The following is a 26,188-nucleotide window of genomic DNA, read 5'->3' as shown; positions in this document are numbered from 1 at the left end:
GTTGCATATAAGTAAAATTTGATAAATACACTTTTTCTTTTAGTGGTGGTGCACTTTTGTGGAGTGAAGTAGGAGATGTAAAAGGTCATCAAGGATGTTGCAGTAATTTTCTTTGACAAAAAGGTTCTCAGCTCAAAAAAAAAAAAAAGAGTTCACTTTCGGTCATAGTCCACCAACTGTCCACAAGGCCTCCTTTAAATCAAATGGAAGCAGCTCCTGGCTGTACATCTTGATGACTTTGCACATTCAAGTCTTTACCGCTCTGGTTTCTGTCTTTGGAGGATGGTTTTTGTACTGCAGAACTCTAATTTGGTTAATCTTTCTGCACTGTAAATGTCTTTCAATATAACACGAGCACTTTGATATATATTGTGCTTCTTTGCTCCTTCATTTTTACTCTCCTCTTATTCTGTTTATTTTCCTTTATTTGGATGGTTTTCTTTGGAGGTGGAAGCAGTTTGAAGAGACCTGTGTTGGACAGGCGTCCTGTTTTGTGCAGGGAATTATGCATATTTTTGTATCAGGGCTGTTTATTTTGAGATTTATCATTGTTTTTATGACCATAACATGTTTGTTTGTTTTTAAACAACACAAAGGTTCATTTTCCCACTGTGTGTTTTTTTTTCTTTTTCTTTTTTAGTATTTTAGCAATTTAATGCAAAAAAGTACTTACTTAGAGAAGGCTGTAATGAAACAATGACTTTTGATAATGACAAATAACTTAGCAGTAAGGAATTAAATATATTGCAAGACATTGCGCTCTCTTTTTCTCTCCACTCCTTCAGTTCTTTTCTTCACTTGTAGTCAGATCAGTTCTAGTTAAAATGAAAATAAAAGCAACAGCTAGATTACATAAAAGTATTTAAATAAGGCAGTGGGAAACATGCTTGACATTGTTATGACTCTGTGTGTGTTGGTACTGGCGTTACTCATGTTGTGCAGACCTAATCTGTTTGCGCAGTCCAATTGAGAGGACCCGACTCATCTGTTGGGACAAAAAGAAGGCTGAAGACTCGGTTTAAGGTTAGAGACCTTAGTTTTAGGATTAGGGCACGACTCCGGGAAAATTAATGCACCGTCCCCTCTCTCTCTCTCTCTCTCTCTCTCTCTCTCTCTCTGTGTGTGTGTGTGTGTGTGTGTGTGTGTGTGTGTGTGTGTGTGTGTGTGTGTGTGTGTGAGCGAGAGAGAGAGAGAGAGAGAGAGAGAGAAAGAGAGCGAGCCAGAGAGTTTGCCAGAAAGAACATAAAAGGTCAAGTAGATGATAAATCAAGTTAATTTTCTTTCTTTTTTAATCTAAAATTTAATCGTAGCTTAATGGCATGGGGGTCATAAACATGTCACCAATACTGCAGAGTTATAACATAATACTATAAAGTAAAAAAAAAAAAAACCCAATCTGCATATGCTAATTACTTATAAAATAATAGAAAATAATAGAAAACCAGGGTGCTGTTGTTACATCGTTTCTATTAATTCCTTATTTTTTATTTTTCAATAAACTCCCGATTTGTGACGTCACACATTTTCTCTGCTGAGCTCGCCCTCCCTGCCTCTCTCTCTCTCTCTCCCTCGCGCTCCCTCACTGCACTCCGCGTGAAACAAAGTGTGGAGTCCGCGAGAGCCCGTAGGAAGCGAAAAGAGAGAAAACGGGGAGAGAGAGAAAAAAGAGAATGGGGCCGCTGAATTCATCACAACAGGAGGAATAATAACCCGCTGAAGAAATAGATAAAGAAGACTGGAGACGGAGAAAAAAGAAAAAAAAACTTTCAGGGGGGGAGAAACTGTTACAGACTCTCGCACGCACTGCCACGGCTTTAAACATGGATACACTCTTCTCTGTATTCCTGGGACTCCTGCTTCTCTGTTCGATAGTTGGTAACGTCTCTGGCCAAATACCGACAGGTAAGAGGAAAAAGAAGAAGAAAAACACGACAGTTTGAAGTGGTTTGTGTTGTGTCGTGTGTTAGAAGAAAAAGTTTAGGCGACAATTTCTTTTTCCTCGTTGGTTTAAGCTCATAAATTCCAGACAGGTGTGTTTAGGTGTGCGAGAAAAGTTAGCCTCGGTGTTGAAAATGCACCGTATCGCCTGTTTTATCACATATGTGGGCTTTTTAAATGTCGGCGGACGTGGAAATGGTAATTTTCATGAGGTGGAGATGCCTTTTTGACATTGTTAAAATGTGAAATGCCCACTTCGTCGCACGCAAGTCGCCTGTGTGCGACGCTTTGAATGCAGCCCATTTAAAGCCTTGTTTGCGCTCTGTTATATGAACAAGTAATCTCACTCATAACCTGGATCGCCAACTCTTATCTTAAATGCCTAAAACTTAAGTTGCTGCATTTCTGCTTGGCTCTTCGCCTCGCAGGTCTTCAGACCCGAGAGTTACTATGCCTCTGATTTACGAATAAAAGGAAGCATTGCATACATTTGCAGTTATGAGCAAGTAGGATTAAAGTGGAAAGATTTCACATTTTTTGCGCTGAGCATCGTTTATTCCTGTAGATTTCAAGCAGAGCCGAGCTTGGCCGTGAAGCAGTGCAGTCTCGCAGCGCATGAATGGAGAAAAAAAGTTCCTGTGTGCCCGGACATCACTGTATAATAATATTTATGTAGCAAGACAGCGTTGATTTGTACAACCTTTATTAAAAGCCTGGTGCACTTTGCTGTTTTTCCATCTCGTGACACGCTAATGTGTCACCTTAATTGCATGATGGATTGGTTTGTTTTGATCTTTATCGTCCTTAAATGCTTGCGAGCTTTTTATTTAATATCACCCTGCGCTCTGTGATGTGTTAAAAGTACTTTCTAAAGGAGCGTTGCTCTTTTGTTCCAGCCAGCGGACAGTTGGGTTTGCGAGCGCCACGAGCTGCTGGCGCTTTGCAAACCAAATGAGCCGCTTCATCTCCAACTTTATTCTCGCTGCATGCAATCAAACCTAATGGTTGGGAATACAGTCTGCACGTCGATCGCATGTTGATAAAGAGGGGTATTGCTTTTTGGCATTGCGTGAGTGAAGAGATCAGACTGAGATACTTTTTCGGTAACTGGTTTCTGGTTACCACATTCATCAAGTTACGCGTGATTTTTGCGAATTGCCCGAAACTTCCCATCAAAACGGTCACGCGCAGAGTGCGATACTTTAAACCTCGTTTTGCGGGGGATGCGTTGGAAGACCACCCCTCTGCTTGACTTCGGGACTTGAGTTTAAACAGTAACCCGCAGCGCAGTGAGCCTTTGAAGCTCTTTTGTCCGTCTCGCCTGCAGAAACACGTATGCACAGGAAAAACGCTGCAACAGTGCTGCTCGCCACGTTTGGGACGATGCTTTTGCAAGTCGCCTAAATGAACTCGCGGAAGTTATCCGCTGTTACAAAACAAACAAACGACTCCTCGAGCTCCGAGAAACCAAACTCCTTACGTTCTCATTGTAATCGCTCGATCTCGTACCTGTTTGCGTTTTATTTCCGCATTCAGCCGTTGCTCCACTCTCATCTCCGACGCGCAGAGAGGCAGGAGAGGCTCACACAGCTGTTTGAAAGCTGACCTCCAAAATCACAACCATACATTAAAGTTACAGCAAAGAACACATCACGCGCCACACATAAAATCACAATTTTACGCTCCAGTGTTCACAATAGCCCTGTTAATGATTTGCATTAATATTACACATTAATTCCAGCTTCATCTGGGGAGGTTTTATTGCCTCCACCCCTCCTCTTTCCCACCCTATACCCGCCCCCCCCCCCCCCCCCCCCCCCATACCCCCCCATTGTCATTTGGTCCTCTGGGTAACAAATGTGTGGAATTTCTCTGAGGCCTCTTTGGGAATTTAAGTGCTGTTAATTTGCAAGTAAATACTAGTGACTGGATGCCGCTTCACAGAGACGTGGGCTATCATTAGCGTGGAAAAGGGGATCGGAAGGAGAACTTTGGCTTTGTTGTAGAAAAAGAGCCACATATTTAGTGATAAAAGCATGCAAATGTGAGAATAATTGTAGCAAATCAGTACAGGGAAAATTAACAGGCACACTTTTTACTAAACATTCATATGTCTCCATGTATTTTCTGTACCAGCTAACCATACAAAAAATTTAGGTAACATTTAAGTTAACACCGTTCAGCTTGTGTAAACTTATCACTGGCAGCATTTTTATGCACCGGTTTAATAAAATCTCCAGCCAGTGATGCAGATAAGGTTTGCAGGCTGATAACTAATACAGCCATTATGACTTGGCACTGAGAAAAAGCAATAATTATAAGACCAAAAGTTAGTAATGAAGGAAATGTGTGTTTGGGTGCTACACTCATATCACTGACAAGGACAAGAAATATTTGTGGCAAGTTTTTAAAACCATCCATTAAGCACTAAAGAAGTCATTTTCAGTCCGCGCTGAGATGCATTCTCACTAAATTTGTCTCCTTTCAGTTTTTTAATCTATTCTAGTTTCCCAATTAGAAAGTCAAACTGCAAGTTAAAGCATTTCTCTAAATCTGCCTGTCTCTTGCCTCTTCTTATCATTTTTTATACACAGTTTTGTTTTGGCTAATCACTTACAAAGTCAGTGTAATAAATCTGAACAAGCTGTCTTTACAAAGTCAGTAACCGAGTTTATGTTAATTTTACAACTTTCTAAATCTGTCTCCTCTCTGATCGAGTTGTGACACAGATTTTAGGCGTCTTTAATCTTAATGAAGTGAAATAATTGTTTTCCATCACTGTCTCCAGACGAATTAAAAGGCTGCCAGTGCCACTGAACACAGCATCTGAGCTGGTTTAATTAGAATTGTAAATTATTTTAGTATTTCGAACATTAGAACCAAGTTAGTTTAATTATAATTACTTTTCCGCCCCATTTAGGAGATGAAATAAAATTGTGTGTTTTAATAGAGAAAGGCGAAAGAAATGGAAGGACAGTGAGAAAGAGAAGAGGAGGGGGACAAATAAGAAACCATTGGTTTTTGGCCGTGGGCATCTCCTCCACTCAAGAGACTGTGAAAACGGCAGAAGGGAGTGTGTGTGTGTGTGTGTGTATGCGTGTGAATCACTGTGTGTGTCTGTCATGTCTCGTGTATGTGTGTGGTGCAAACGTGTGTGTCAATTCATGTGTTTTGCTGTCGCTTACAGAGAAGGAGGGAGGCCGATGCTTTTAAGCCCTCCGGAGTACAGTGGTACAAAAGACGAGCATCTGAAATGTTTGCTTCTCATTTTGATTCATGTGAAAATGCCTCCTCATTCTACTCATGCCATGTAAAATGGCGCCAAATCAAAGGCTTTTTTATTTATTTCTCGTTAAAAGTAATGCCTCAGTCTGCAGTCCTTCAGATCCATCTTAATGTCTTCTCCACAAATGAAACGTCCCTTTGCTTAGAGCTAATCTGTTTCTACGGATTTCAATTTAGTGATAGATTTTACAAAATCCATTGCTTTGAAAGTGGCTGGCTCATTTCTTCAGCTGTTTGGGGAGGAAGTCTGTAAAATGTAATTAATCTGCTGAGAGAATTCATTAGCTAATCCCTCATTAGACTGTGTGCGTGTGTGTGTGTGTGTGTGTGTGCGTGAGCATAAATGAGTTTGAGGGTTAAGTGTGTACAGTGGGTGAAAGTTTTGGGCACTTTTGCAAAATAAAATATAAAGAAATTCTTGTTTACATGAGTTTATGCAGACGTATTCAAGAGGATGTGACAGCGTGCAAAATAAACAGAGCGCTATTTGCACTGATAAATCGTGGCAGGTTTCTTTACTTTGAAATGACTCTCACTGAAGCTCCCTTTCTGCTTTGGAAAGGTACGTTGTTTTGATGTAAAAATTTGTTCTTCGTCAAGAACTGAAGTTTCACAAAATGCTGTACTTTACCTAAAACAAGTTGAAAATGTAACTGTACAGTTTAACAGTTTAACACAACTATTATTACACAGGCAGAATCAAAATATATGAACAAAGTTGTTTTTTCCTTTTTTAATGCTCTGTATGTGGAAGTGCGGGAAATGTTTGTGTGTTTTGCACACTGACTGACTCATTGCTTCCCAAAAGAGGATGGCATTTGATTTCTTGTTTTGTTTTGTTTTTTTTAATGAGTATATTTTTCTTCTCTGATCCACTGTGACCAAAGGGGTATATAAACAGAGAGAGACTAGCAGCAAAGCAGCAACCGGAGACCATAAAATGCCAAAGAAATTCTGCAGCTTGTAGTGATGATGCCATAATGTCAAAGTGAAATAACTGCAAAGAGGGTGGATACTGAGTTAGACTTTGCTCAACTTAAAACACAAAGAAGTGACTTTAAAAGGAAAGTTTGTATTTTTTGAAAATACAAACTTTTGACTGCAGTCGTGGGCTATATCAGTTGTTATCTGTGGTGTTCATAATGCAATAATAAGCAGATGAAAATAGAGACTGGTTACTGATTAGTGTCACTAACTTTCTACACTTCTTATCCATTTTTAGAACTTCATAACGCAAAACCTCCACAACTATGTCTGTTTAAGATGACAAATATAATCCCACACAATAATTTGTGACATAAACAGTTTGTATTGGCAAAAACTGTATATTTACATTGTATTGTATTGTATGACATGCTGGTCAGGTAGCATATCCTTGGATATGTTGCCAGTCTACTTTCCATTAACAGCTACTCAGCTGCTCAAGTTGATTTGACTTGACTCTGTTTCCGTCGTTTTCCATTACATTTGAGTAGCACCTCAATGAGGGAGGTGTTTTTATAGCAACGTGAACCAAAAGTTCAGGACATTGAGACGATGGTACTCCTGCTGCTAAACCGATGGTAAATGTCTGCACTTTGTCATTCAACCACGGCGGTGGTTTATAGCGATTTCCCTTGTTGCTGGGTCTCAAAAATGGCAGGTTTCTTGTAAAGGACTCCGCCTCGTGAGTCATCCAGCCACTCCGTGGCCAATCAGTGGCATGCAGTCTGTTGACGTCACTTTTTTGGCTTGATGTTTTTGGCATCAGGTACTACCACATAAAGGAAAACTCTGAAAACCGAGTTAAGTCGAGCTGAGCTGAGTAGGTACTACTGAAAAAGAGACTATAGAAAAGACAACCATTCATGATCACATTCACGCCACGGCCAATTTAGAATTGCCAATTCACCTAACACACGTGTTTTGGGGCTGTTGGAGTAAACTGGAGTACTCAGAGAAAACCTACAGTAGATTAAATAATGTCATAAAGAGGATTGAGTCTTAAATACTGGGTCGTGATGGGTTTAAATCACCAATCAAGCAAAGAAAGCGAACCAAGAAAGTGATAGCGCTCCACTGGAAACCAAGACAGGCAGCACATTCAACACACATCCCAAATCCCTGAAACATCACATCCCTGATGAATGATGATGCTAGTCCTGTATCATCAATCTCTGCTCTGCCCTGTTTGGCTCTGGTCACAGCTGTTGGTACAAGGGGGCCTTGAAAAATGCTGCTGCCTGACACACACACACACACACACACACACACACCCTTATACACATGGCTGGCTAATGACAGATTAAGTAATCAACACTCACAGCTGATTAATTACATTACAGTGCATGCACAAGCACACACCCTTTGCCTCACACTCACACAGCCAGATGAGCAGCCTCAGCACCAGTTGTGCATTTTAGTGTGTAGTGATAATGATATATGCAACAGAGATATGACTTGTGTGTGCATGTGCATAAAGGAGTGAGAGATTGGTGCAAGTGGTAGCAGGTGAAGACAGTCTTGACTTTTGGAGTTCATGGGGATTAGATGAATAAGAGGGTGAAGGCAGAGGTTGGGTGTGTTTTGGATAAAGTTTAAAGTTTGTGTGAACTTGTGTCAGTTCAGACTTGTTCTTTCCTTTGCATTTTTTAAACAGATTGCATTCAACTGTGTTATTAAGGTTACAAATCATTGTTGGAGTGTAGCTGCTTATATATGATTCCTGAAAGCATTGATTTTGTTGCTGCTGCTGTTGAACAGGGTGGATGCAAAGCTGAAGAAAGTCATGGGGCAATATTGGATTACTTCATTCTTGCTTTTCTTGAATATATATATTTTGTTTAGTTAGATAAAAGCAGAAGTTTATCCAGAATAGACCAGAAAAACGCGTAAAGTGAGAAAATTGCTGTCAGAACAACATGTAATGAAAATCTCTTTTGTGTTTGTGAACCCGTGCATGCTTTCCAACCTAATTCTGTGCTGTTATTCTCTGCTTTGCTTCTATTGGATCCAGCTCACATGGGGCGCGCTGAGAAGGGTGAGTTACGAGTCGCCAGCCGAGCTTCATCTTTCATGGTTTTAATGTTGTCGTAACTCCCCCATAGCTCCACCTTAACGCAGGGTTCCCTTTTCATTGTGTAGACATTAGTTGTAGTGATGTTGCTTTGTTTTGTCATCCATTGTCATCCCATCTTTTAGCTACATTACTAATCATCCCATTTACTAATCATGGGCTAAGTGCTTGTCAATTATTTTAGCGTATTTAATCAAACTCACCTTGACATGGCAGTAGAGCTTTCTTTGGGTTTTTATTTTCCTGACCTTGATAAGCCAGCATTAAAGTACTGTAGTAGTATTTGGACCTTCCTCAGTATGAACATGTTTGAAGAACTCTGAACCATTTGATTCAATGTCAGATAGTTTCAATGTTTCATAAACCTTCAGCTCATGTCTAGTGTTATTTTGCTTGTTAAAAAATTTCTACAGTGACAATCCTGAATCGATTAAATATTTGAAGCACTCTTGTACTGGTATGCTGTCACCCGTCTTTGTGACTCTGCCAACCTGGTTGTCAGTTAATCTATGTGCCATTTGTCTCTGTGTCTCTCTTCCTGTGCTTGTCTGTCTGTGTAGCTAGACAGCTGTCGGGAGGTTTGAAGTTTCCAGGTGCTATTTGTTTAGTTGAGCCTGCTTTTTAATAAAAGAGCTCTGAGTAACTTTGTTCCTTCAGTAGCTAAACACACCCTTCTCTTCTCTTCTCTTCTCTTCTCTTCTCTTCTCTTCTCTTCTCTTCTTAATAAGGGAGTTGTCCTTTGGTTGTGAAGGTTACAAGTTTGTAAGATATGCTACACACTCTTCACACTGCAGATAGATAGATAGATCATTTTGTAGAGTGCCACTTTAATCAATCCCTGAAAACTAACGTAGGAATGCTATGTTCCAATGCAGACGTTATTCAGTATAAAAATAATAGAGACCAATCGGATGCCCAGTGGGGTAGAAATACTGTCAAATCATATTAAGGAGTACAAGTTTTTTTAAATGGTTTTGGCAGATTCTACATCTACTCTGGCAGAATTTTGTAGATTTCACTGAACTTAGGCCCCAAGTGAAGAATATTTGTTATAACGGATTAGTAAACTGCTGGTTTATTGGAGGTGAGGTAATGGTTGTGTTGTCATAATAGTGTTAGCATTTAACATTTACGATATACTGTTTAATACTTGAATGTTGCTGAAATGGGAGCTTTACTGACCTCTCCTCTCAGGTGTCAGATGCTTTGCCAAGTTTTGATGTGCTGCTGTTCAGGTGTGCCTGTATGTTGCTGTGTGAGGTGAAGATAACATTGTTGGTATCGATACTTTTGCAAACAAGTGTCTAATCAATCGTAATTTTAGTATCAGACCCTTTTCAGGTTCCTCACTCGATTGTGCAAACATTATATAAATACAATTTTTGGCACAAATAACAGAGAGTCTTGATTGTGAGACATGATGCTTTGTATTTGTTTTCACTTTTCAGGAATGTATTTATCCTCTAGCAACAAAACTGATTACATTAGAAATTAAATGCTCTTTTCTAATGTAATCTTTATTGTTGCTCACTTTAAACTTCCTGGCAACATGAAGGCAAAGTCTGTAGGCCTTAGGCTCAGATCATAGTTGTGCTCTGTTATTATATTGTATTATATATTATATTATATTGTTAATGGTAGTAATAATTCAAAGTCAGAGTCCTTTGTAATGAAATGCATATAGTAACATATTCAAGCTTGTCATGGTTTGGTTTTTTGCTTTTCAGGGTCACTCCTGTATGAAGCACCTTTTCCCATTTCCCAAGAAGACTCATTTAAATTTTGGAGGTGGTTTTTGGCAAGGCAAGGGTCTTTAAAGAAAGGATTGTTCATTAACTAACTCTTAATTATAAGTATATAGGTGGCACTGAAGTACAGTTATAAGGTTACAAACTGATTATGGCATGTTTCACTTTGGGGTGGAAACTTTACAGCAAATCTCCACTGTTCCTCTTGTCACAGTGACCAGTTCCCGCCTTTCATGTTCAGTAAATGTTTAATGATCCAGTCAACCCACTGAGTCTGGGATTTCCCGATGACTCTCGGTTAAAGTGTAACCCATGGTCTTAATCTGGCACATTTTAAGTTCTCAACCTCTCTTACTTCTTAGTGTTAGTTTATACAACAGTTAGTTATCTTCCCTAAAAAATGTAAAGTAGTTTTGTTATCTTTTATGCTTTATAAGAAAAACTTAAGCTATGTAAACAAAGTATATTTAATGAGACAGACTTTGCTTAAGGCCGCAGTTAACCTGTACTTTGAGTAGATGTGACAGCCCAACTTTGTGTGTGTTATGCATGATTATGCCAACCTTCAGGTGGATGGGATAGCCAAAGGGCTCCTGTGTGTATGTGCCTGTGTAGCTCTGGGGCCTGGCAGAAGTGGTTTCTATTATTCCAGTTATGAAGACATCTGTCATGAATGCACACACAGGAACACACAAATGCACACAAAAGTAGTCATAAGCCGTCAATGTGCAATATTCCATGAAAGGCTTATTGCTTATCTGTGTGTATTATCTCTAGGTAAAATCCTACGGGATACTCTGCTACAATAATTTTAACAATATGTCCTAAAATTATAGAGACATGTTTTCACTGTCCTCAAATTCATTTCCAATAATTCTCCTCCCTTCTGTAAACTGATTTCAAATCAGAAGTTGGAGAAGGCTTTTGAGATATTTAAACCTTCCCTTACATGTTTGTGTGTGAATCAATGGCTTACAGATAGACGACCAGTCCATTAAGATTATCATCTCCATCCCTGACCATGTATCTTCACATCCCCACACTGCCGCTCCTCTGTGTGAACAGAGATTTCAATCTTCCGGGAGATATTCCCGAGCTATCTTTTCCCTCCAAATAGTGGTACACAATATTTTTTTCCCCTGTCAAATCTGTCTGTCTGCCACTCTAATCTGACGTTTAGTCTGTCTGTCTGCCTGCCAGCCTGTGTGTGTCTCTCCTTACTGCAGATGACTGTAGACACATGGTCAGCGTGACAGTGACTGCGTATACACATCATACAGTCAATCATGCTAACAGACAGACTGTGTGTGGGAGTCTGAAGAGAGACATTTAAATGTTGAACATCTGTCTGTCTGTCAGTTTTCTAGCTGGGTCGTGTTAGCCTTGTTTTTCAAAATATCGCCTGTGATAAAGTGATATGCTAATATTTACTCTTTACATATTTTACATACACCCGTTATCATTACTCTTTAAAGGAAATTATTCTAAAACTACTGTATAAAACTTCATTTGTATAAGGAAAATCAAACTCTGCAATTAAGTGGGCGATAAGTAGGTGTCTCCCAACCCTTTAATGTCTGCAGTCATAATGCTTTTGCTATCTTGTTTAGAAAGATATTCTGCAGAAATCTGAGCCCAAGGGCAGACAAATTAAGTTAAATAGAAATGATGAAACATTTAATTACCGGTAAGCAATGAATAAATATCAAATGAAATGACAGAAAAATTGATTACGTTGTGGTTGTTTAAGCTTTTTAACAAGCTAAAATGACCAATTTTTACCATCTTAAAAGTGAGGGTTTGCTGATTTCTTTGCTTTGTAAATTGAATGTCTTTGGATTTTGCGAATGTTAGTTGCACTGCAAAGATGTTGCCTAGTGATGGACATGTTTTTCCTAGCTTCTGACATGTAATACAGTAAATCTGTGGCTTTCATACCTTTTCACAACCCTGCTCTTCCATCAGACATGTCACATTTTGAAAGGACTTTTCATGAAGAGAGTGTATAAATATAGCAAGCGAAACCAATGTACTCATGGGTGCAGACTGGGTATCACTTGATGGATATCAGAATCAAAAAACCAATCAATACATTCCCATCTCTAAAGATTTGAATTTCGGAACCTTTGTATTGTAATATACTTTTATAGTTGCCAGATTGCTCATGTTTCTGCCACTTGTTGCTGTGGCAGTGAGCATTGTCAGCACTGACTCTAGTAAAGTGTAACCACACTTTCGAATGTTTAATTCTCTCCACCATTGACACTAATAGCAGTGCATCTGTGTATCTTCTGCACTGTTCTTCAGCATATCAAAGAGAAAGCTGACCCTGCCTAATGCAGCTTCTATTGCGAAGAGCAGAACTGAAATGTTGGAGCTTTTCTGTACTTTGGTCTTTCACAATTTAGCACCGGGTTCTGTTACAGTACCCATAAAATCAACCATAATGAAGGCACACTAAACTGTGCTCTTCACAAAAATCTTCTATGAGCAATTACAATTTAAATGCATACTTTTCAGGGATTAGAATCTGTAAACATAGCACTGTATTAGTGTCGTATATCAAAATTAAGCTATGCAGCAACTCCAACAGCTATAACTGAGAGGAGCCAGGGCTGCCTGCTGAGTTTCAACCTCCTAAAGGCCAACCTTTTGAGATTTATATGTATGCATTCATGAAACTAAACAATAGTTTTTCCACGGTTTCCATATATTGCAGGCTTAAAACATCCATTGAGACTGTTACTCCCCCAGGCATTTGTTAGTGTTTGAGCACAAGTGAGCAGCGCCGATTCATCTGTGGCAACCTCTGATCATGAGTTCTGCTGATTCGATTACAGAACTTTACCTCTCAGAACAAATAATGTGGCCTTTCGCTGGAAGAGATAAAAAAGAAAAGGTAGTGCAGTGAAATTCCCAACGGACAGCTTCAGAGCAACACAAAATGAAGAGCTCCAAAATAGGACATGCAAGGTTTTCATTGGGAAGATGCCCTGAAATTCTTATTTAAGCTGATGTTCCCTCACATACACATATACGCACTCCGCTGCGATGCGGATACTATGCAGACTCCACCGTGTCTGGTGAAGTCAGAACAAACTCAGTCAGTTTAGTCAAACAAGCTCTCTCGCCTGTTCTCACGGAGCATTTCCAAGCCTCTATCCGTAAACTCTATCCTAAAGCTTCATTTACCTCCCTACCCCCTTTGGAATTTATGGCCCACTAACCTAAACAGAGTAACACAACGTTTATCAAACCCTACCCCCTCTCTGCCCCCCCCCCCCCCCCCGCCCCCCCAACACACATACACACACACTTTCTTTCCCTACCCCTGACTTCTAATCTAATGCCCCCTTCTTTACCCCCCTCTCTCCCATCTCTCCTCCTCCCTACTTTTCCAGTTCCCATGTTTCCCCCATAACAAGAGAAAGGGTGGGATTTCCAAATCCAGACCAAATGGTGTTGTATTACATGGGATAAAGTGTGTGGATTCTATTTAAGATGGAAATTTCAGTTGTTATGTAGTTATCCTTACTTAAACACTTGAACAATACTGGACTGATTGGAAAATAAAGGTAAAATGATATTTTTGGAGTCAGTTTAAAGCGAATTGAGTGATTTTCGTATCAAAAATGCTGTTTCAACATTTCACTTCACTTGTCAACCTTGTCTTAAAAACTCCACACATTGTTAAAATCACTTACACCTGTCAAGAAATAGTTAAAAAAGGCCCGTGTTTTGCATATTCATCTTTATATTGATTTTCCCGAACATTAAAGGCACAAGCATGTTTCATTTCTCACCATATAAAGCAGCAAAAACAAAGAAAAAATCCCCAGTCTAGGCTAAATGGGAGCTCATTTGTCTGATAGACAGCTAAGTTAAGATCATTTGTGCAATGAAAAAAGAATGAAATGGCAAATGCATTTTCTCTCCTCTCTCCTGTTCTACATAACATATACAGACTTGTAAATGTTTTCTTTTCAGCTTTTAGCTAAAAACCCCAAACAGCAACTTTGCACACTTTGTCAGTTTATATTGCCGATGTATAAGATGTATCTATGGTTTTATCTGATGGCTCAAAAGTTGAAGTACAGATTCTTCTTTACAGTGTTATGCTGCCACGAAACATTCTCAAGGTCTCTCTCTCGCTCTCCTTCTTTTTCTGTGTCTCACTATCTCTCTCACCCACTTTCTGGAATGCTTTTGTTAGTGTTTTCTCTCCTCTCTGTTTTCAGTTCAGCCAGATTTACTCTGACTCAAGCTCTCACACACACACACACACACACACACACACACACACACACACACACACACACACACACACGCGCGCGCACACACACACACACACACACACACACACACACACACACACACACACACACACACACACACACACACTCTAAATATAAGTCCTTGTAGAAGAAACTGTCCGTTTGTATTAAGTGGCTAGGTTAACTGTCACTATGTCTGTGTTGGGCCAAAGGTAAATAAAGTGTGTGTGTGTGTGTGTATAAAACTTGTGAGTGTGTGTGTGTGTGTGTGTGTGTGTGTGTGTGTGTGTGTGTGTGTGTGTGTGTGTGTGAGTTAAGCGAGCTGTCTTGTTGGAGTAACGGTTAGCAGATACAGAGCTACCTCCCCATGACATAAACTGTCTCTTACACTCAACCTCAGGGACGCAGACACACACACACATGCGCACATGCACACAATTGTATGTTAACACACAGCATTGCTTTGTCTTGTAGGGTTAGTTCCTCACTACAAAGTGAAGCTAAGTGCAGGTTTGATACAGAACTACAGCTGTCTGTGCACGATCATTTGTGTATGCTGATGTTTTGCGGTTTACATGGATTTGTTGAATAAAAAAACTCATGACTTTCTTTACGTTGTGTGCTCGGGATTCATCAGTTGGATACAGTACTTGACACCCTCGTTTATTTTTAACATGTTTTCCCTGAGATTCCATGTAGTCTTTGTGGATTTGTTTTCTTCCTGTTCAACTTCATTCAAGTTCATGCAAGGGACAAAGTCAACCAAATTAATCATTTTTGTGGAGCTGATTGAGTTTGTGCATATTTGATTGTTGGCCAAAAAAACACTCGTGTTGCTACTTTCTTTTTGCATACTTCTCTACAAAGTGTGACATACAAACTCTTGCTCAAAATGCAGTGATTATACATTTGCAGTCATTTTTAAGCAGTTTCATTGGCTAGGAGGCTGATCTGAAACAAACAGACATTCTTTATGGAGAATCTGTGTAACTTGCTGAAATCTAATCAGCTGAAGCAGAAGAGGGTCAGTCCTTCTCTGTGGTTGTCAGAGAAAAAAAAACATTTTAAAAGAGTATTTTGGGGAGAGTTCTTTCAAACTGGATTTTTTCAGGTTTAGGATGTGACTGTGCAGGAACTGTGGCAGGTTTGCCTTTGAACAAAGAGCTTAACCTCACTGATTGTGGCACTGCTGCAGGGGTCAAGAGTAAAAAGCATACTTAAAGTGGGACAACTCCTCCGTGTGCTGCTGTGTGAATGTAGTCTTACTACAGAACTACATGTCTGCTAAATGCAGCTGTTCCCTGGACAAATAAAGGTTAAAGTCAAGAAATGAGCTCACTCTGCCTCTGTGCCTCTTCTTCTAATGTTTGCTCTCTATCACACACCGTCACACAGTTACATGCACACACACACACGCTCCAAAGCCTCGCATACCTCTGGACGCAGCGAGAGAGCGAGTCAGCCACATGTGGTTTCGGTTAGCCGCACTTTCCCCTCACGCTGGCCCCAAACTAACCGCTTCTACTTTACCATGGTCAAGTACATGTGTATATCTCCCATTTAGTCTATACGGCTGTATGAATGCTTGTAAATCTGCCTGTCTGTACATGTCTCTATGTTCAGTGTGTGTATGTGTATATGTCCTAGCCTGAGGCAGAGTCGAGTAAAGCAGTGAATCAAGGTTAGTGGTCCAGAGAGAGCAAGAGAAACTAAAAGAGGGGAGAGCGACTTTAATCGTAGCAGCAGAAATGTGAGAGGGAATGAAACAGAAGGAGCATGACTGCAGGTCATAGTAAATACACTTCTGGCTGCGTATGTAAACTTAACATGATTATTTAATCCTAAACAGTGTCGTTGAGCTGTTGACGTTAAAGCTTATCGATGTGTGGACTTAATAAAGCGGGTCATGGCACGGATTTCACTTTATGTAGGCTTATAACGAAATAATCTGCTCTTAAAGGATCTGTCTTTTATTGCTAATATCAGACTGGAACCTGCTTTACAGTATTTGTCCAGTGGGACGTTGTTTTCACACATAACAGATCCAATTTAATTCTCTTGTTCTCCACCACAAAGAAATGCTTAAATATCAGACCAATTTTCATTACAAAAGTCGCTATTTTATGAATTTATGAATACTTGAGATTTTCTTGAGGGTTTCTAGGTTATACGTGCATTTGTAATATCAGTGGACGATTTTACGTTCTTTGCATGAATATGTTCATGACTTAACTCACGGATATAGATAGGCTGAATATTTAGTATATTAAATTGCCATCTTATGTGATACTGTACAGTTGTTGGAGAGCTGTAGTTGTATCAGCAGCTCTTATATAATCAGTAAAGTCTACATGTCTTTTTGTTCTTTGTTGTGTTCTTGCACTTCAAAGATGCCGGATTCCATTTAAGCTCAACTGAAGTTCAAATAGACAAAGCACAGTCATGTTTTGCTTTTTAAAAAAGTTACTGACTGTAAGTTACTAAATTGTTGCAGATTGTAAGAGATTTTTTTTTTAGATCTTTTGATGCCTTCTGTTTTTAGTGTTTGAACACAAAAGCACACGTGAAGTGCAGTATGAATCGCAATACGATTGCTTGATTTAACACAAAGATATAGAACATTTATTGAATTCGATTTAGTATGGACTGCATATCTGCAATAGTTTAATTAAAATGTTACATTATATATCTTAAACCCATAAACCTTAGTGAGTCAGGCATAGACTCATGTTGTGCGGCAACACGCACACACACAACTTGTAATTTGAGTTTAAATCCCAGAGGCATATTTTAGGTAATTATGTTATACTCATTTAAAAAATGTGTATAAAATCAAATATTTCTAATTTGATCCATCGAGATTTTAATGCTTCATAATCATGGCTATACGCTCATATCTATATATGAAGAGGTTAAGCATATCCTTCACAAAATATTTGGCCTGTTTTTCATATTTGTGGGATGATTTTACACCAGAGATGGGTATTCAGCATGTAAAGTGTACCGCACAGTACTCATCTTCTCCATGCATTCCCGAGATTATGACTCACATTAATCATATTGCCCGTTTTTCTCAGAGTAAAATCTGAAAAACAGTCTGATGTTGCCTGCAACCAACGCACCACAGAACAGTGCAGAAACTCCACCTACATGTGAGAACAAATTAGAAGCTCTTTCTAAATGACACTGTGAACAAAGAGTGGGCTCAACAGTAGGCTATGTTTTGTCTTTCGTTAACTGTGGCTGTTATGACAAGTGCTCTCCTCCGAGAACTGTAAATCATTTTTCTTGGCTGCTGTGATACCAGATTGTATTAATTCAGTGAAACGATGCAGCTTAACATATCTTGAAAATATAATACCATTTTCCTTTATTTTAGAAAGCTCTCATTATTTGGAGCCCTGAAAATCTGCTGGCTTGTATTGTTAGACATCGTCCACGAGTGTAAGAGATAAAATGAAAGAATGAAATGAATTCATTAAAAGATCTAACCGTGAACTGTGGTACTTCATTTTGAGTTTTCATGCACTGAATTGGATCGCCTTAAAATCACGAGACCTGTAAATACAAATTGAATACCATGATGAGGTCCCTCCTGAATGTCACCACTATAAACCATGGCTGCATTGCTGCCGGTCTGTTTTTTCCATGGCTGTTAACGTTTGCAAAGTTCCAATTTGTTACCATTTTACAGTTTGCTGGGAAATAACAGATGCTTAAGGACCGGTATACCTTGCAGATATACAGAGATCTGTTTTTCAATTTGGCAAAAAGAGAAAAGAAAAGAGCAGATTGGTGTGACAGATTATAATGATGATAAAAGCTGTTTAGATACACGTTACAGGCCCCGACCTGTGACACAGACTTGGGTTATAATCCTTCATGAAATGGAAAAGAAAGAAATGGGAGTACATGATACAGAAGAGAGTGGCCGGAGAAAAGTGTGTGGGAGAAGGAGCAAAAGCTGTTTGAAGTATGATAAGCAACTACACACGAGCGGAGTAGACCAGAGCAGACTGACACAACAAACACTTGCAGCTGCACTCTTTCATACCTCCTCCGTATCTGCTGATAACAGGAGAGAGAGACCAGCGAAGAGAGAGAAAGTTATGCTGGTTTGATAAGATGCAATTCTGTATGTAGGATTTTCTTTGTCCGGGCTTGTTCTGCAATGCAACTTCTGTCTGCGACCTGTTTGGGTTCAATACTCACTGCATCTTTGGAAAAGGGAACAGAATGCACTGACCTGCTTTCTCATTTACTGCAGGAGTTAGGCTTCTCTTTGACCAGCACAAAGTGGACAACTACAAGTTGTTAACCCATTTTCTCACAGATGGAGGCAGAGCTTTGAGAGTTGGCCTTTGTTCCTCTTTCATGTGTGTCTTTGTCTATCTGTGTGTATTTACTTTTCTAACTGGTTGGATTACTGTGCAATACTGTGATTGGTAGGTTTCTGCTCTGAAATCAGCCTGTTTATCTTTCAGGAGGCCTGGTTTTGGCTGTAGCTGTTTCGATTTAACCAGGCCGATAGAGAGGAAGGCAGACTAGATAAAGTAGTCTAAGACTGTGTTTAAACGTGGATTTAGATGTCTGGATTTAGGATTTAGTGGAACAAGTGGGAAGTGCTAAATGTAAATGACGCACATAGAGATGCACGATAATGTATCCTAAAAAGAAAATATGTCTTTAAAGCAGGACATGGTGGCCTTGTCCTGTTTTGTTCTGCACCCTTTTACAAATGTCAACAGCTGAAACAGCCTGTAAATGGAACATTCAGTATTACTTGCAATGCATTTATAAATAAATCTAGAGCTTGACTGATGACCAACTTCTGGTTAGTCAGCTTGAAGCACAAATATACACAGGTAAAAACAGCCTCTGTCACACCTGCATACCTGGGATCCGTTAGTCCAATTCACAGATTAAAATCAAGTGCAAAAATGATGTTTTATAACTGCTACAGAGAGATCTGGGGAACTGCACATTGTGTGTGTTTAAAGTCCTCTAAGTAAAGACTAGATTATTTGCATCTATTTAAGCAACTGGACATCCATTACTTGTAAAAATATCTATGTAAAAAATTCTGTTCCAAGGTTTGTTGGTCGATATTTATGATGCATGATTTACAGGTTATATTATTAATGTTTTGATCAAGCGTCAGATTAGATTTTTTAGCAGTGACCCATTATCTGTTTTAATCTTCTCTCTAAATGGGTCATATTTTCTCAAAGTCAACAAGTAATTTGTCATTTATGTAAACAAGTAACAATTAACTTTATGTAAGCACTTGTCTGAGTGGAGAAACCCATTTTAATTTAATAAAGTTCACCTGGTAAGCAAATACAGTGTGACTCAGACAGTGCAACACCTACCAAATGTCAGTTTTTCTATTAAAAGTCATCTTACTGAAGCAAGTGTACATACAGCTACAGTGCATTTGTAGAATTGCCCAGCATTCGAGTTTATACCAATAAAAATAATTGTTTTGACTCATATATTGTGCAGTTGTTCAAAGATTTAATACATTATTCAATTATACCTGAAACGGCTAGAAATTAAGGAGAAAACATACAGTGTAACTTCAACCTGAATTTAAATTGACATCTTTTCCTTTTAAGCCAGAAAAAAAAAGGCCTCTCCCTTAAGTGCTTTTATATTTTTGGTCTGTCCTGTCATGTTTCCAGCAGTATCAAAAACAACTTGCAGAGACACCGACAGCCTTTAGATGTGTAATCAGTCAATATGAAAAAGAAATTAATATATCCTCCTACTCATTTTTGTTGCATCTCATGACTTTCTCCTCGTCCTGTCTGCCATCTTTTTCCCTCTATGTTCTGTTGCTCATTACGCTGATCAGTCAACTTTCACTGACACACACTAGTCACACCTCATTACTGACTGTACACACACACACACACACACACACACAGTTTTCAGTCAGTGAACTTGCATCACTGCTTAATGTGGTGAGGATGAATTCAGCACTCACTGCTATTACTGTGTGTAAGGGGTGAACAATTGCCTGAAACATGATTTCAATGTTGTTTAGCTAATGGGACTGTAAAGTATTAGTCACTTTTAAGAGAGTAAAGAGAGATCAAGGACAAAAAGTACTCTGCCCATCATTTTAAAATGAGTGTTTTCATTTCATGCAACTCCTGGTTAATTACATTTCACTGGATTTATCTGAAGATGTTAAAAACTATTTTTAAAAAAATCCTAAAAATTAAATTAAATTAAAAAAATCTTGACCAACTACAATGTTGAAATACTTCTTAGACTTCAGTCACCCAGGCCTAGAGATCCTGGCAGTCAATCACTAAGGAAACACATGCACTTCCTTAGTGGTTGCTAGCAGCCATCATGTGAAATTGTTTGCAATGGGGTATACAGTTCTGAACCAAAAACCTCCATTGCCTCCATAGATGCTAATTGGTCACTGATGTTGCCCAGAGTTTGCACTGGAATATGTCAACTTGTATGAAAACACTCACACAATCCTTGCCAAGTGATAGTGATACTTGAAAAAGTGCAAAGCAAATCAAAAATGGTTGCCTACAAAGTAAATAGTTGCTACAACCAACATGATTTATCCTCCATGCTCATTTCTTCAATGCAAATTATGGGTGACTGTGCCACTCTTCTGCTGATCAAAGCAGCTTCAAGGAGGTTTTTGGTGCAGCACCCTCTATGTGACTGATATAACTTGATGACAGCCAGCAACCTTTGTGACTGTGGCTGTACATATTAAAGCATCAAAGTAAGAATACTGCATGCTTTGACACACACAGGGATTTTGTTCTGTTTTTTTTTTTCATTCATTCGCCCTTAATATTGTAAATAAACTTTTAAGTACAAGTTTTAGTGTTTCAACAACTTGATTCTGGATTTGAATTCATATTTCCTTCACTGCTAGTATTTGCTACAATGCATTCTGATGAATTTTCATGCATCTGTAGGGACCTCATTGGAAAATAGGAGGCTATAATAAAAAAAAATGCATAAAACCATTGAATTTCATGCATGAGTAAGTCTCTGTTGGAATTTTTGTTTGTGTTTTTTCTGTGACTAATGACTGGTGAGTCTTGGTGAGTAACACACTGTGTACGTTGATGCCTGCTGGCAGATATAGTAGCTCTGGCTATAAAGCGTGTGTGCGCTCGTGTGTGTTTATGACAGGTAGTTAATTACACTCATGTTTTTGTCCATTGGTATATGTTTCCACACACACACACACACACACACACACACACACACACACACACACACGCACGCACACACACACACACACAAACATGCACACGGACCACAGGCCTGACAGGCAGGTCTTAATTAGTTGCCAAGGCCGCCGATGATGCGTTCTGACAGTCACTGTGCTGATGACAGAATCTCCTGCCTCGGAGCAGAGAGGCATGCTGGGATTGACACAGGGTCCACTCAGTCATCACGCAGTGTGTTTGTGTTTTAAGTGTGTGTGCAAAAGTTCAGATTGAAGAAAATGAGGCAGTTTGTCAGTTAGTTCCTTGTTAGTCAGTCAGTGAATTTGTCAGGGAGAAAAGGATTAACTGAGATGCGAATAACACGCTTACACATACTGGTGCTTGCGCACACACACACACACACACACACACACACACACACACACACACACGCTTTTTGTGTGATAAACAAAGTGAAAGTAGGAAATTGCCTGGTGATTTCCAATCTGTAGGTGTGAAGATGGAATGACTTCAATCATCACTTTATTCATCTCTCGTCGTCCCCTCGATCTGTAACCCTCTCGTCCTCATCCTTCTCTTTTTCGTTCATCTGTCCTGGGAGGCAGCAGGAGAGCAAACAGAGTGAATCTTGTGAAATGTGTCGACAGCATGCCACAACAGATCTGCCGAGAAACGGTCAGCTGTACAAGAAAGTGATTTATGGTGATTTACACAGGCCCAAAATCACTCTATAAACTTGGAATTTAAAGCCAATAAGAAGAAGTGACAAAGTGAACAAATTTTCCAGCCCTGCTTTAGTGCTACAATTACTGCAATTCATTATGCATTCAGTGATTTCAATTGGCCTAAATGACAGGCGAGAGACAAACAGAAGAGGAGAGACAATTGGTGCACTCTGACCACCCTCATCTGCTTATGTGTTTGTGTGCATGTTTGTCTGTGTGTGTGTCAGAGGGTATTTGGTTTGCTGGTAGTGAACTCAGAGATGAATCTTAATGGCCATCATTTAACCTTACACCCTAACACAAAGAAAGAGAGGAGTAAACACACACAAAGAGCTGGTTCACTGGATGAGGAATGGAGTGGAGACTGAAGCGCTCAGGATATTAAGTGAAGTGTATTTGTGTGTGTGTGAAAGAGAAAGAGAGTGAGGGAGAGTCTGTGTTTGTGAGTTTTTGTGGCTGTGTGGAGAGGCAAAGGTTGATCGGGGTCAATAGACGTAATTTGTCTCTGAGAGGTTTGTGGGATCAACTCTTACAGTTTTTTACAGACGCTAGGACACATTTCTCAATACTTAGGTCACTTTTGCAAAACTCTTCACACAATTCTCCTAACTGACCGTCAGCTTGGCAAAGCAGTTCATTTCACATTCAAAATGCACTACAACCACTAAAACACTTTATTCAGGTCTCAAATAAACTCATTCTTCCAGAACACTAGCAAAGGTTGACAGCCGACAAACACACTTTGTCACCCACAAAACAAAGACCTAAAAAACACTAACAACATGTAGCATTACACAGTGTTTTCTTGTGTAAAACAAGGACACATCTCTGTTTATAATTTCAATATATGTTACTGGAATGAATCAGACATCATGCAGAATTCGTTAATATTTGTTTATGTATTTTTATTATTTTTGCACTAAGTAATCCCAAAATACAAGAATTTGTATACACACCATCCACTGATACACATACAATAGTAATGCTATTCTACTCGGTCTTCTCTATTTGGCCACAGGTTCTCATCCACATCACATCTTATGTCATCTAGGGCAATACACCTAGGAAAGAATCTTCTGGCATGCCAGAATTGAAGGAGTTGAAAAATTGAAGGAGTAACATCTGTGTAGATGTTCATCTACAATGAGGATCAGCTGTGGCTGGTTAAACTGCATTTTTAGATTTAAAATATGTATCAATAAAATATTGCTGTTGGATTTTGCTGTCTTTTTAAGTTTTTCATTGTGTTATTGTTTTGGCCATAAGTTTAACAGTTTTGAAAACAGTATGTAAGCACATGCAAAATGTCCTGTACGTACAAAGATTTTTGGCAGTTGTTGTGTCTGAGTGAGAAGATAATTCATGAAATTTGAGAGATGTAGTCATTGAATGCATTTTGTGCCAAAACAATGATAACTGGTCCTCAGTTTAGCCCACATAGACTTCTGTTGTGCTCACTGTGTGAGGAGTTTTGCAAACGTGACCTAAGTATTGAGAAATGTGTCCTAGCGTCTGTAAAAAACTGTAACAAAAATGGTTCTGTGTAGACCCGACCAGCAGCAGAACTAACTCTACGTGGTACCAGTTTTAAGGTTTCAGCTTTACTTTCTTTAATCAGCAACAATTGGGACCAAATGAGGACAATTAATGTTTAAACTTAGAGGTGGACCAACACCAATTCTTTTTTTCCCTTCAAAATGAAACCAGATTACAAAAAACACCAAACACACATCTTCACTGTTGTGTGAGTTAAAACTTAAATGTTGCATTTCTGGCCTCATCCCAGCAATCGACGTTAGAGCAGGTGTGTCGCATCTGCAGCCAGAGACAGAGCAGCTGCTTTGATGCACAGGTTGATAACAACAAATTGTCTAAGTGAACTTTTGAAGTAAATGTGTCACAAGCACAGTTTGGACAAAGACCAACAAATCACAGTAATGTAGCTATATTTGACGGAAAGTCTTACTTTAGTTTCCTCTGCCAAAACACATTCTGCTCATATGTGACTTTAAAAGTGAGAATTATGTATTATTTCCATGCATGCAGGAGAGTGACCGAACTGTGGTTACATGATGCTAGTGGGTGGAATCTGTCATCTGTGTGTGTGTCCATCTGGTATGACCCCCTGTTCAACTCCTCCAGCACTAATGCGCATATGGACCATAGACACACACAGACACACACACATCGGCACGTACACACCCTTAAGAAGGAACAGCTGAAAGAAACTGCCCACCCTTCTGCCCATCCTCCCTCCTTCTTGATTCCTCCCCTCCTTCCCGCAGAGCCTCAGGACTCATCCAGGTGTCCACTTTTCTTCTCTGGCTCCTTTTTCTTGTCTCTTTTCTGTTTTAATTTCTCCATCCATATTTGAAAGTCACTGGACTGCTTACAGATTCACATTCAGTGTGATTTTTATAGTGAGGTTAAATGAACAAAATTACCATAAAATGTTACCAACACGTAATTTTATAAATTTTTTTGGTGAAGAAGAATAAGAAGGGACTGCCAATCCATTTTCTTTTAGTCAAGTAAGAAGTAAATTGCACAGAAATTGTTTATGTAGTTTAGGTCAAATGAATTGCTTTTAAACGGTAGTTTTAAAAGCAGTTGTGGAAATTTCCATACATGGGCTTTACTCATTATGTTTAGGCATGTTTGATTTCTTTTCTTTTCTTTCTGGTTACGGGATGGTCATTGAATGAATCATTGATGTACATTTATGTGTACAAAAGGCTAAGATCTATTTGTGTCATGTTATTTAATGGGCTGTTTGCTTCAAAGATGAAGACTCATTGAAGAAATGTCAGGGTTCAAGTTAAGAAATGAAGTTCTAAAAAAAAGAGAATAAATTAATAAGAAGAAAACCACAAATCTCAGTAAAAAAAAAAGTAACCAAAGGGGAAATAAAAGCAAATGGAAGAAAGAAACAGAAACAAAGGAAAGGATGAATAAGCAAAAGGAATGGCATAAAGAGAGAAATGAATGTGTACTGAAGGAAAGTCAGAAAGGCTTCAGTTTTGTGCAGGAGTGCAGTTTCAGCTTCTATAAACCCAGGAGCTCTGAATACCGCTTATTAAGCAGGGACTGTGTCTGTGTGTGTATGTGTGCGTGTCAGGGTGATATATTGAAACACACCTCTGTGGAACAGCTGCAATGATGAGACAGAGAGTTGGGAGTAAGAGGTGTCATCTACCTTACACGCACACACACACACACACACACACACACACACACACACACACACACACACACACACTGTCATGCATGCAGACGCACAGAGCTGAGCCAACTTCTTTATTGTATTACTGAGGCCAGCTTGTATCAAAGAGCAAGCGAGAGAAAGAAAGAATGGAGAGAGCGGGAGAGATGAATTTGTTGTGACTGCTCTGGTGGACTCAGCTTTTTAACACGGCACTTCTTTTTTTTTTATTCCCCCCCCCACACACACACACCCTCCCCGTTTCTCTCCACTACTTTTTACTCTCGTCTCTTCTCTCTTTCCTCCTCCTCATCTGTGTGCATACTTATTATATTACACAGATAACGAGAGTGATACAGGGAGTGACAGAAATTGAGAAAGACAGAGTAAAAAGTAATGAGAAGGCTCTAAAAAGAGAGGCAGAGGGAGCTAAAATTGGGAAAAGAAACACATAGAGGGAAAGAAAGGGAGAGAAATGGAAAGGGACTGACAGATAGAAAGAAAGAGAGATTGAATAGATGAATCTGATTTATCTATAATGAAATCAGCCCCAGACTGCATGGAGGAATGTGCTCAATTCAGCCTTTCTGCTGTTACAGACAGATTTGCCCATTTAATATTCTAAAGATCAGTGTGAGCAGATACACGCCAACTATTGGTGCGCTTTGGAAGGGCTAACCACGACTACTTTTAGTTTAAAGTTGATACTTGTTACCATTACAGCTCTGCTTACAATCGAAA

The 26,188-nt window shown here is 39.3% G+C and overlaps 1 protein-coding gene across 21 annotated transcripts in view; it reads left to right on the top strand.

The window, feature by feature from the left end:
* Positions 1–1,547: 1,547 nt before the first annotated feature.
* The window catches only part of ptprk (protein tyrosine phosphatase receptor type K), a 105,787-nt gene continuing 81,146 nt past the window's right edge, over positions 1,548–26,188 (top strand). For 20 of the 21 annotated variants that reach the window (XM_085248088.1, XM_085248087.1, XM_085248085.1 and 17 more), the window contains exons 1-2: positions 1,548–1,902; positions 8,219–8,242. In XM_085248088.1, the coding sequence (XP_085104214.1) occupies positions 1,821–1,902; positions 8,219–8,242 (106 nt within the window). In that variant the 5' untranslated portion in view covers positions 1,548–1,820. The remainder of the gene's footprint in view (positions 1,903–8,218; positions 8,243–26,188) is intronic. The other variant, XM_085248074.1, reaches the window with a different exon arrangement.

The sequence above is a fragment of the Mchenga conophoros genome, linkage group LG15 (genome assembly GCF_057382185.1).
Source record: "Mchenga conophoros isolate Kocher_MC1m ecotype Shallow Benthic linkage group LG15, M_conophoros_male_GT1.1, whole genome shotgun sequence".
Classification (NCBI taxonomy): Eukaryota; Metazoa; Chordata; class Actinopteri; order Cichliformes; family Cichlidae; genus Mchenga; species Mchenga conophoros.
The sequence above is the reverse complement of the archived record's forward strand: the minus strand, read 5'-3'. Positions and strand labels throughout refer to the sequence as shown.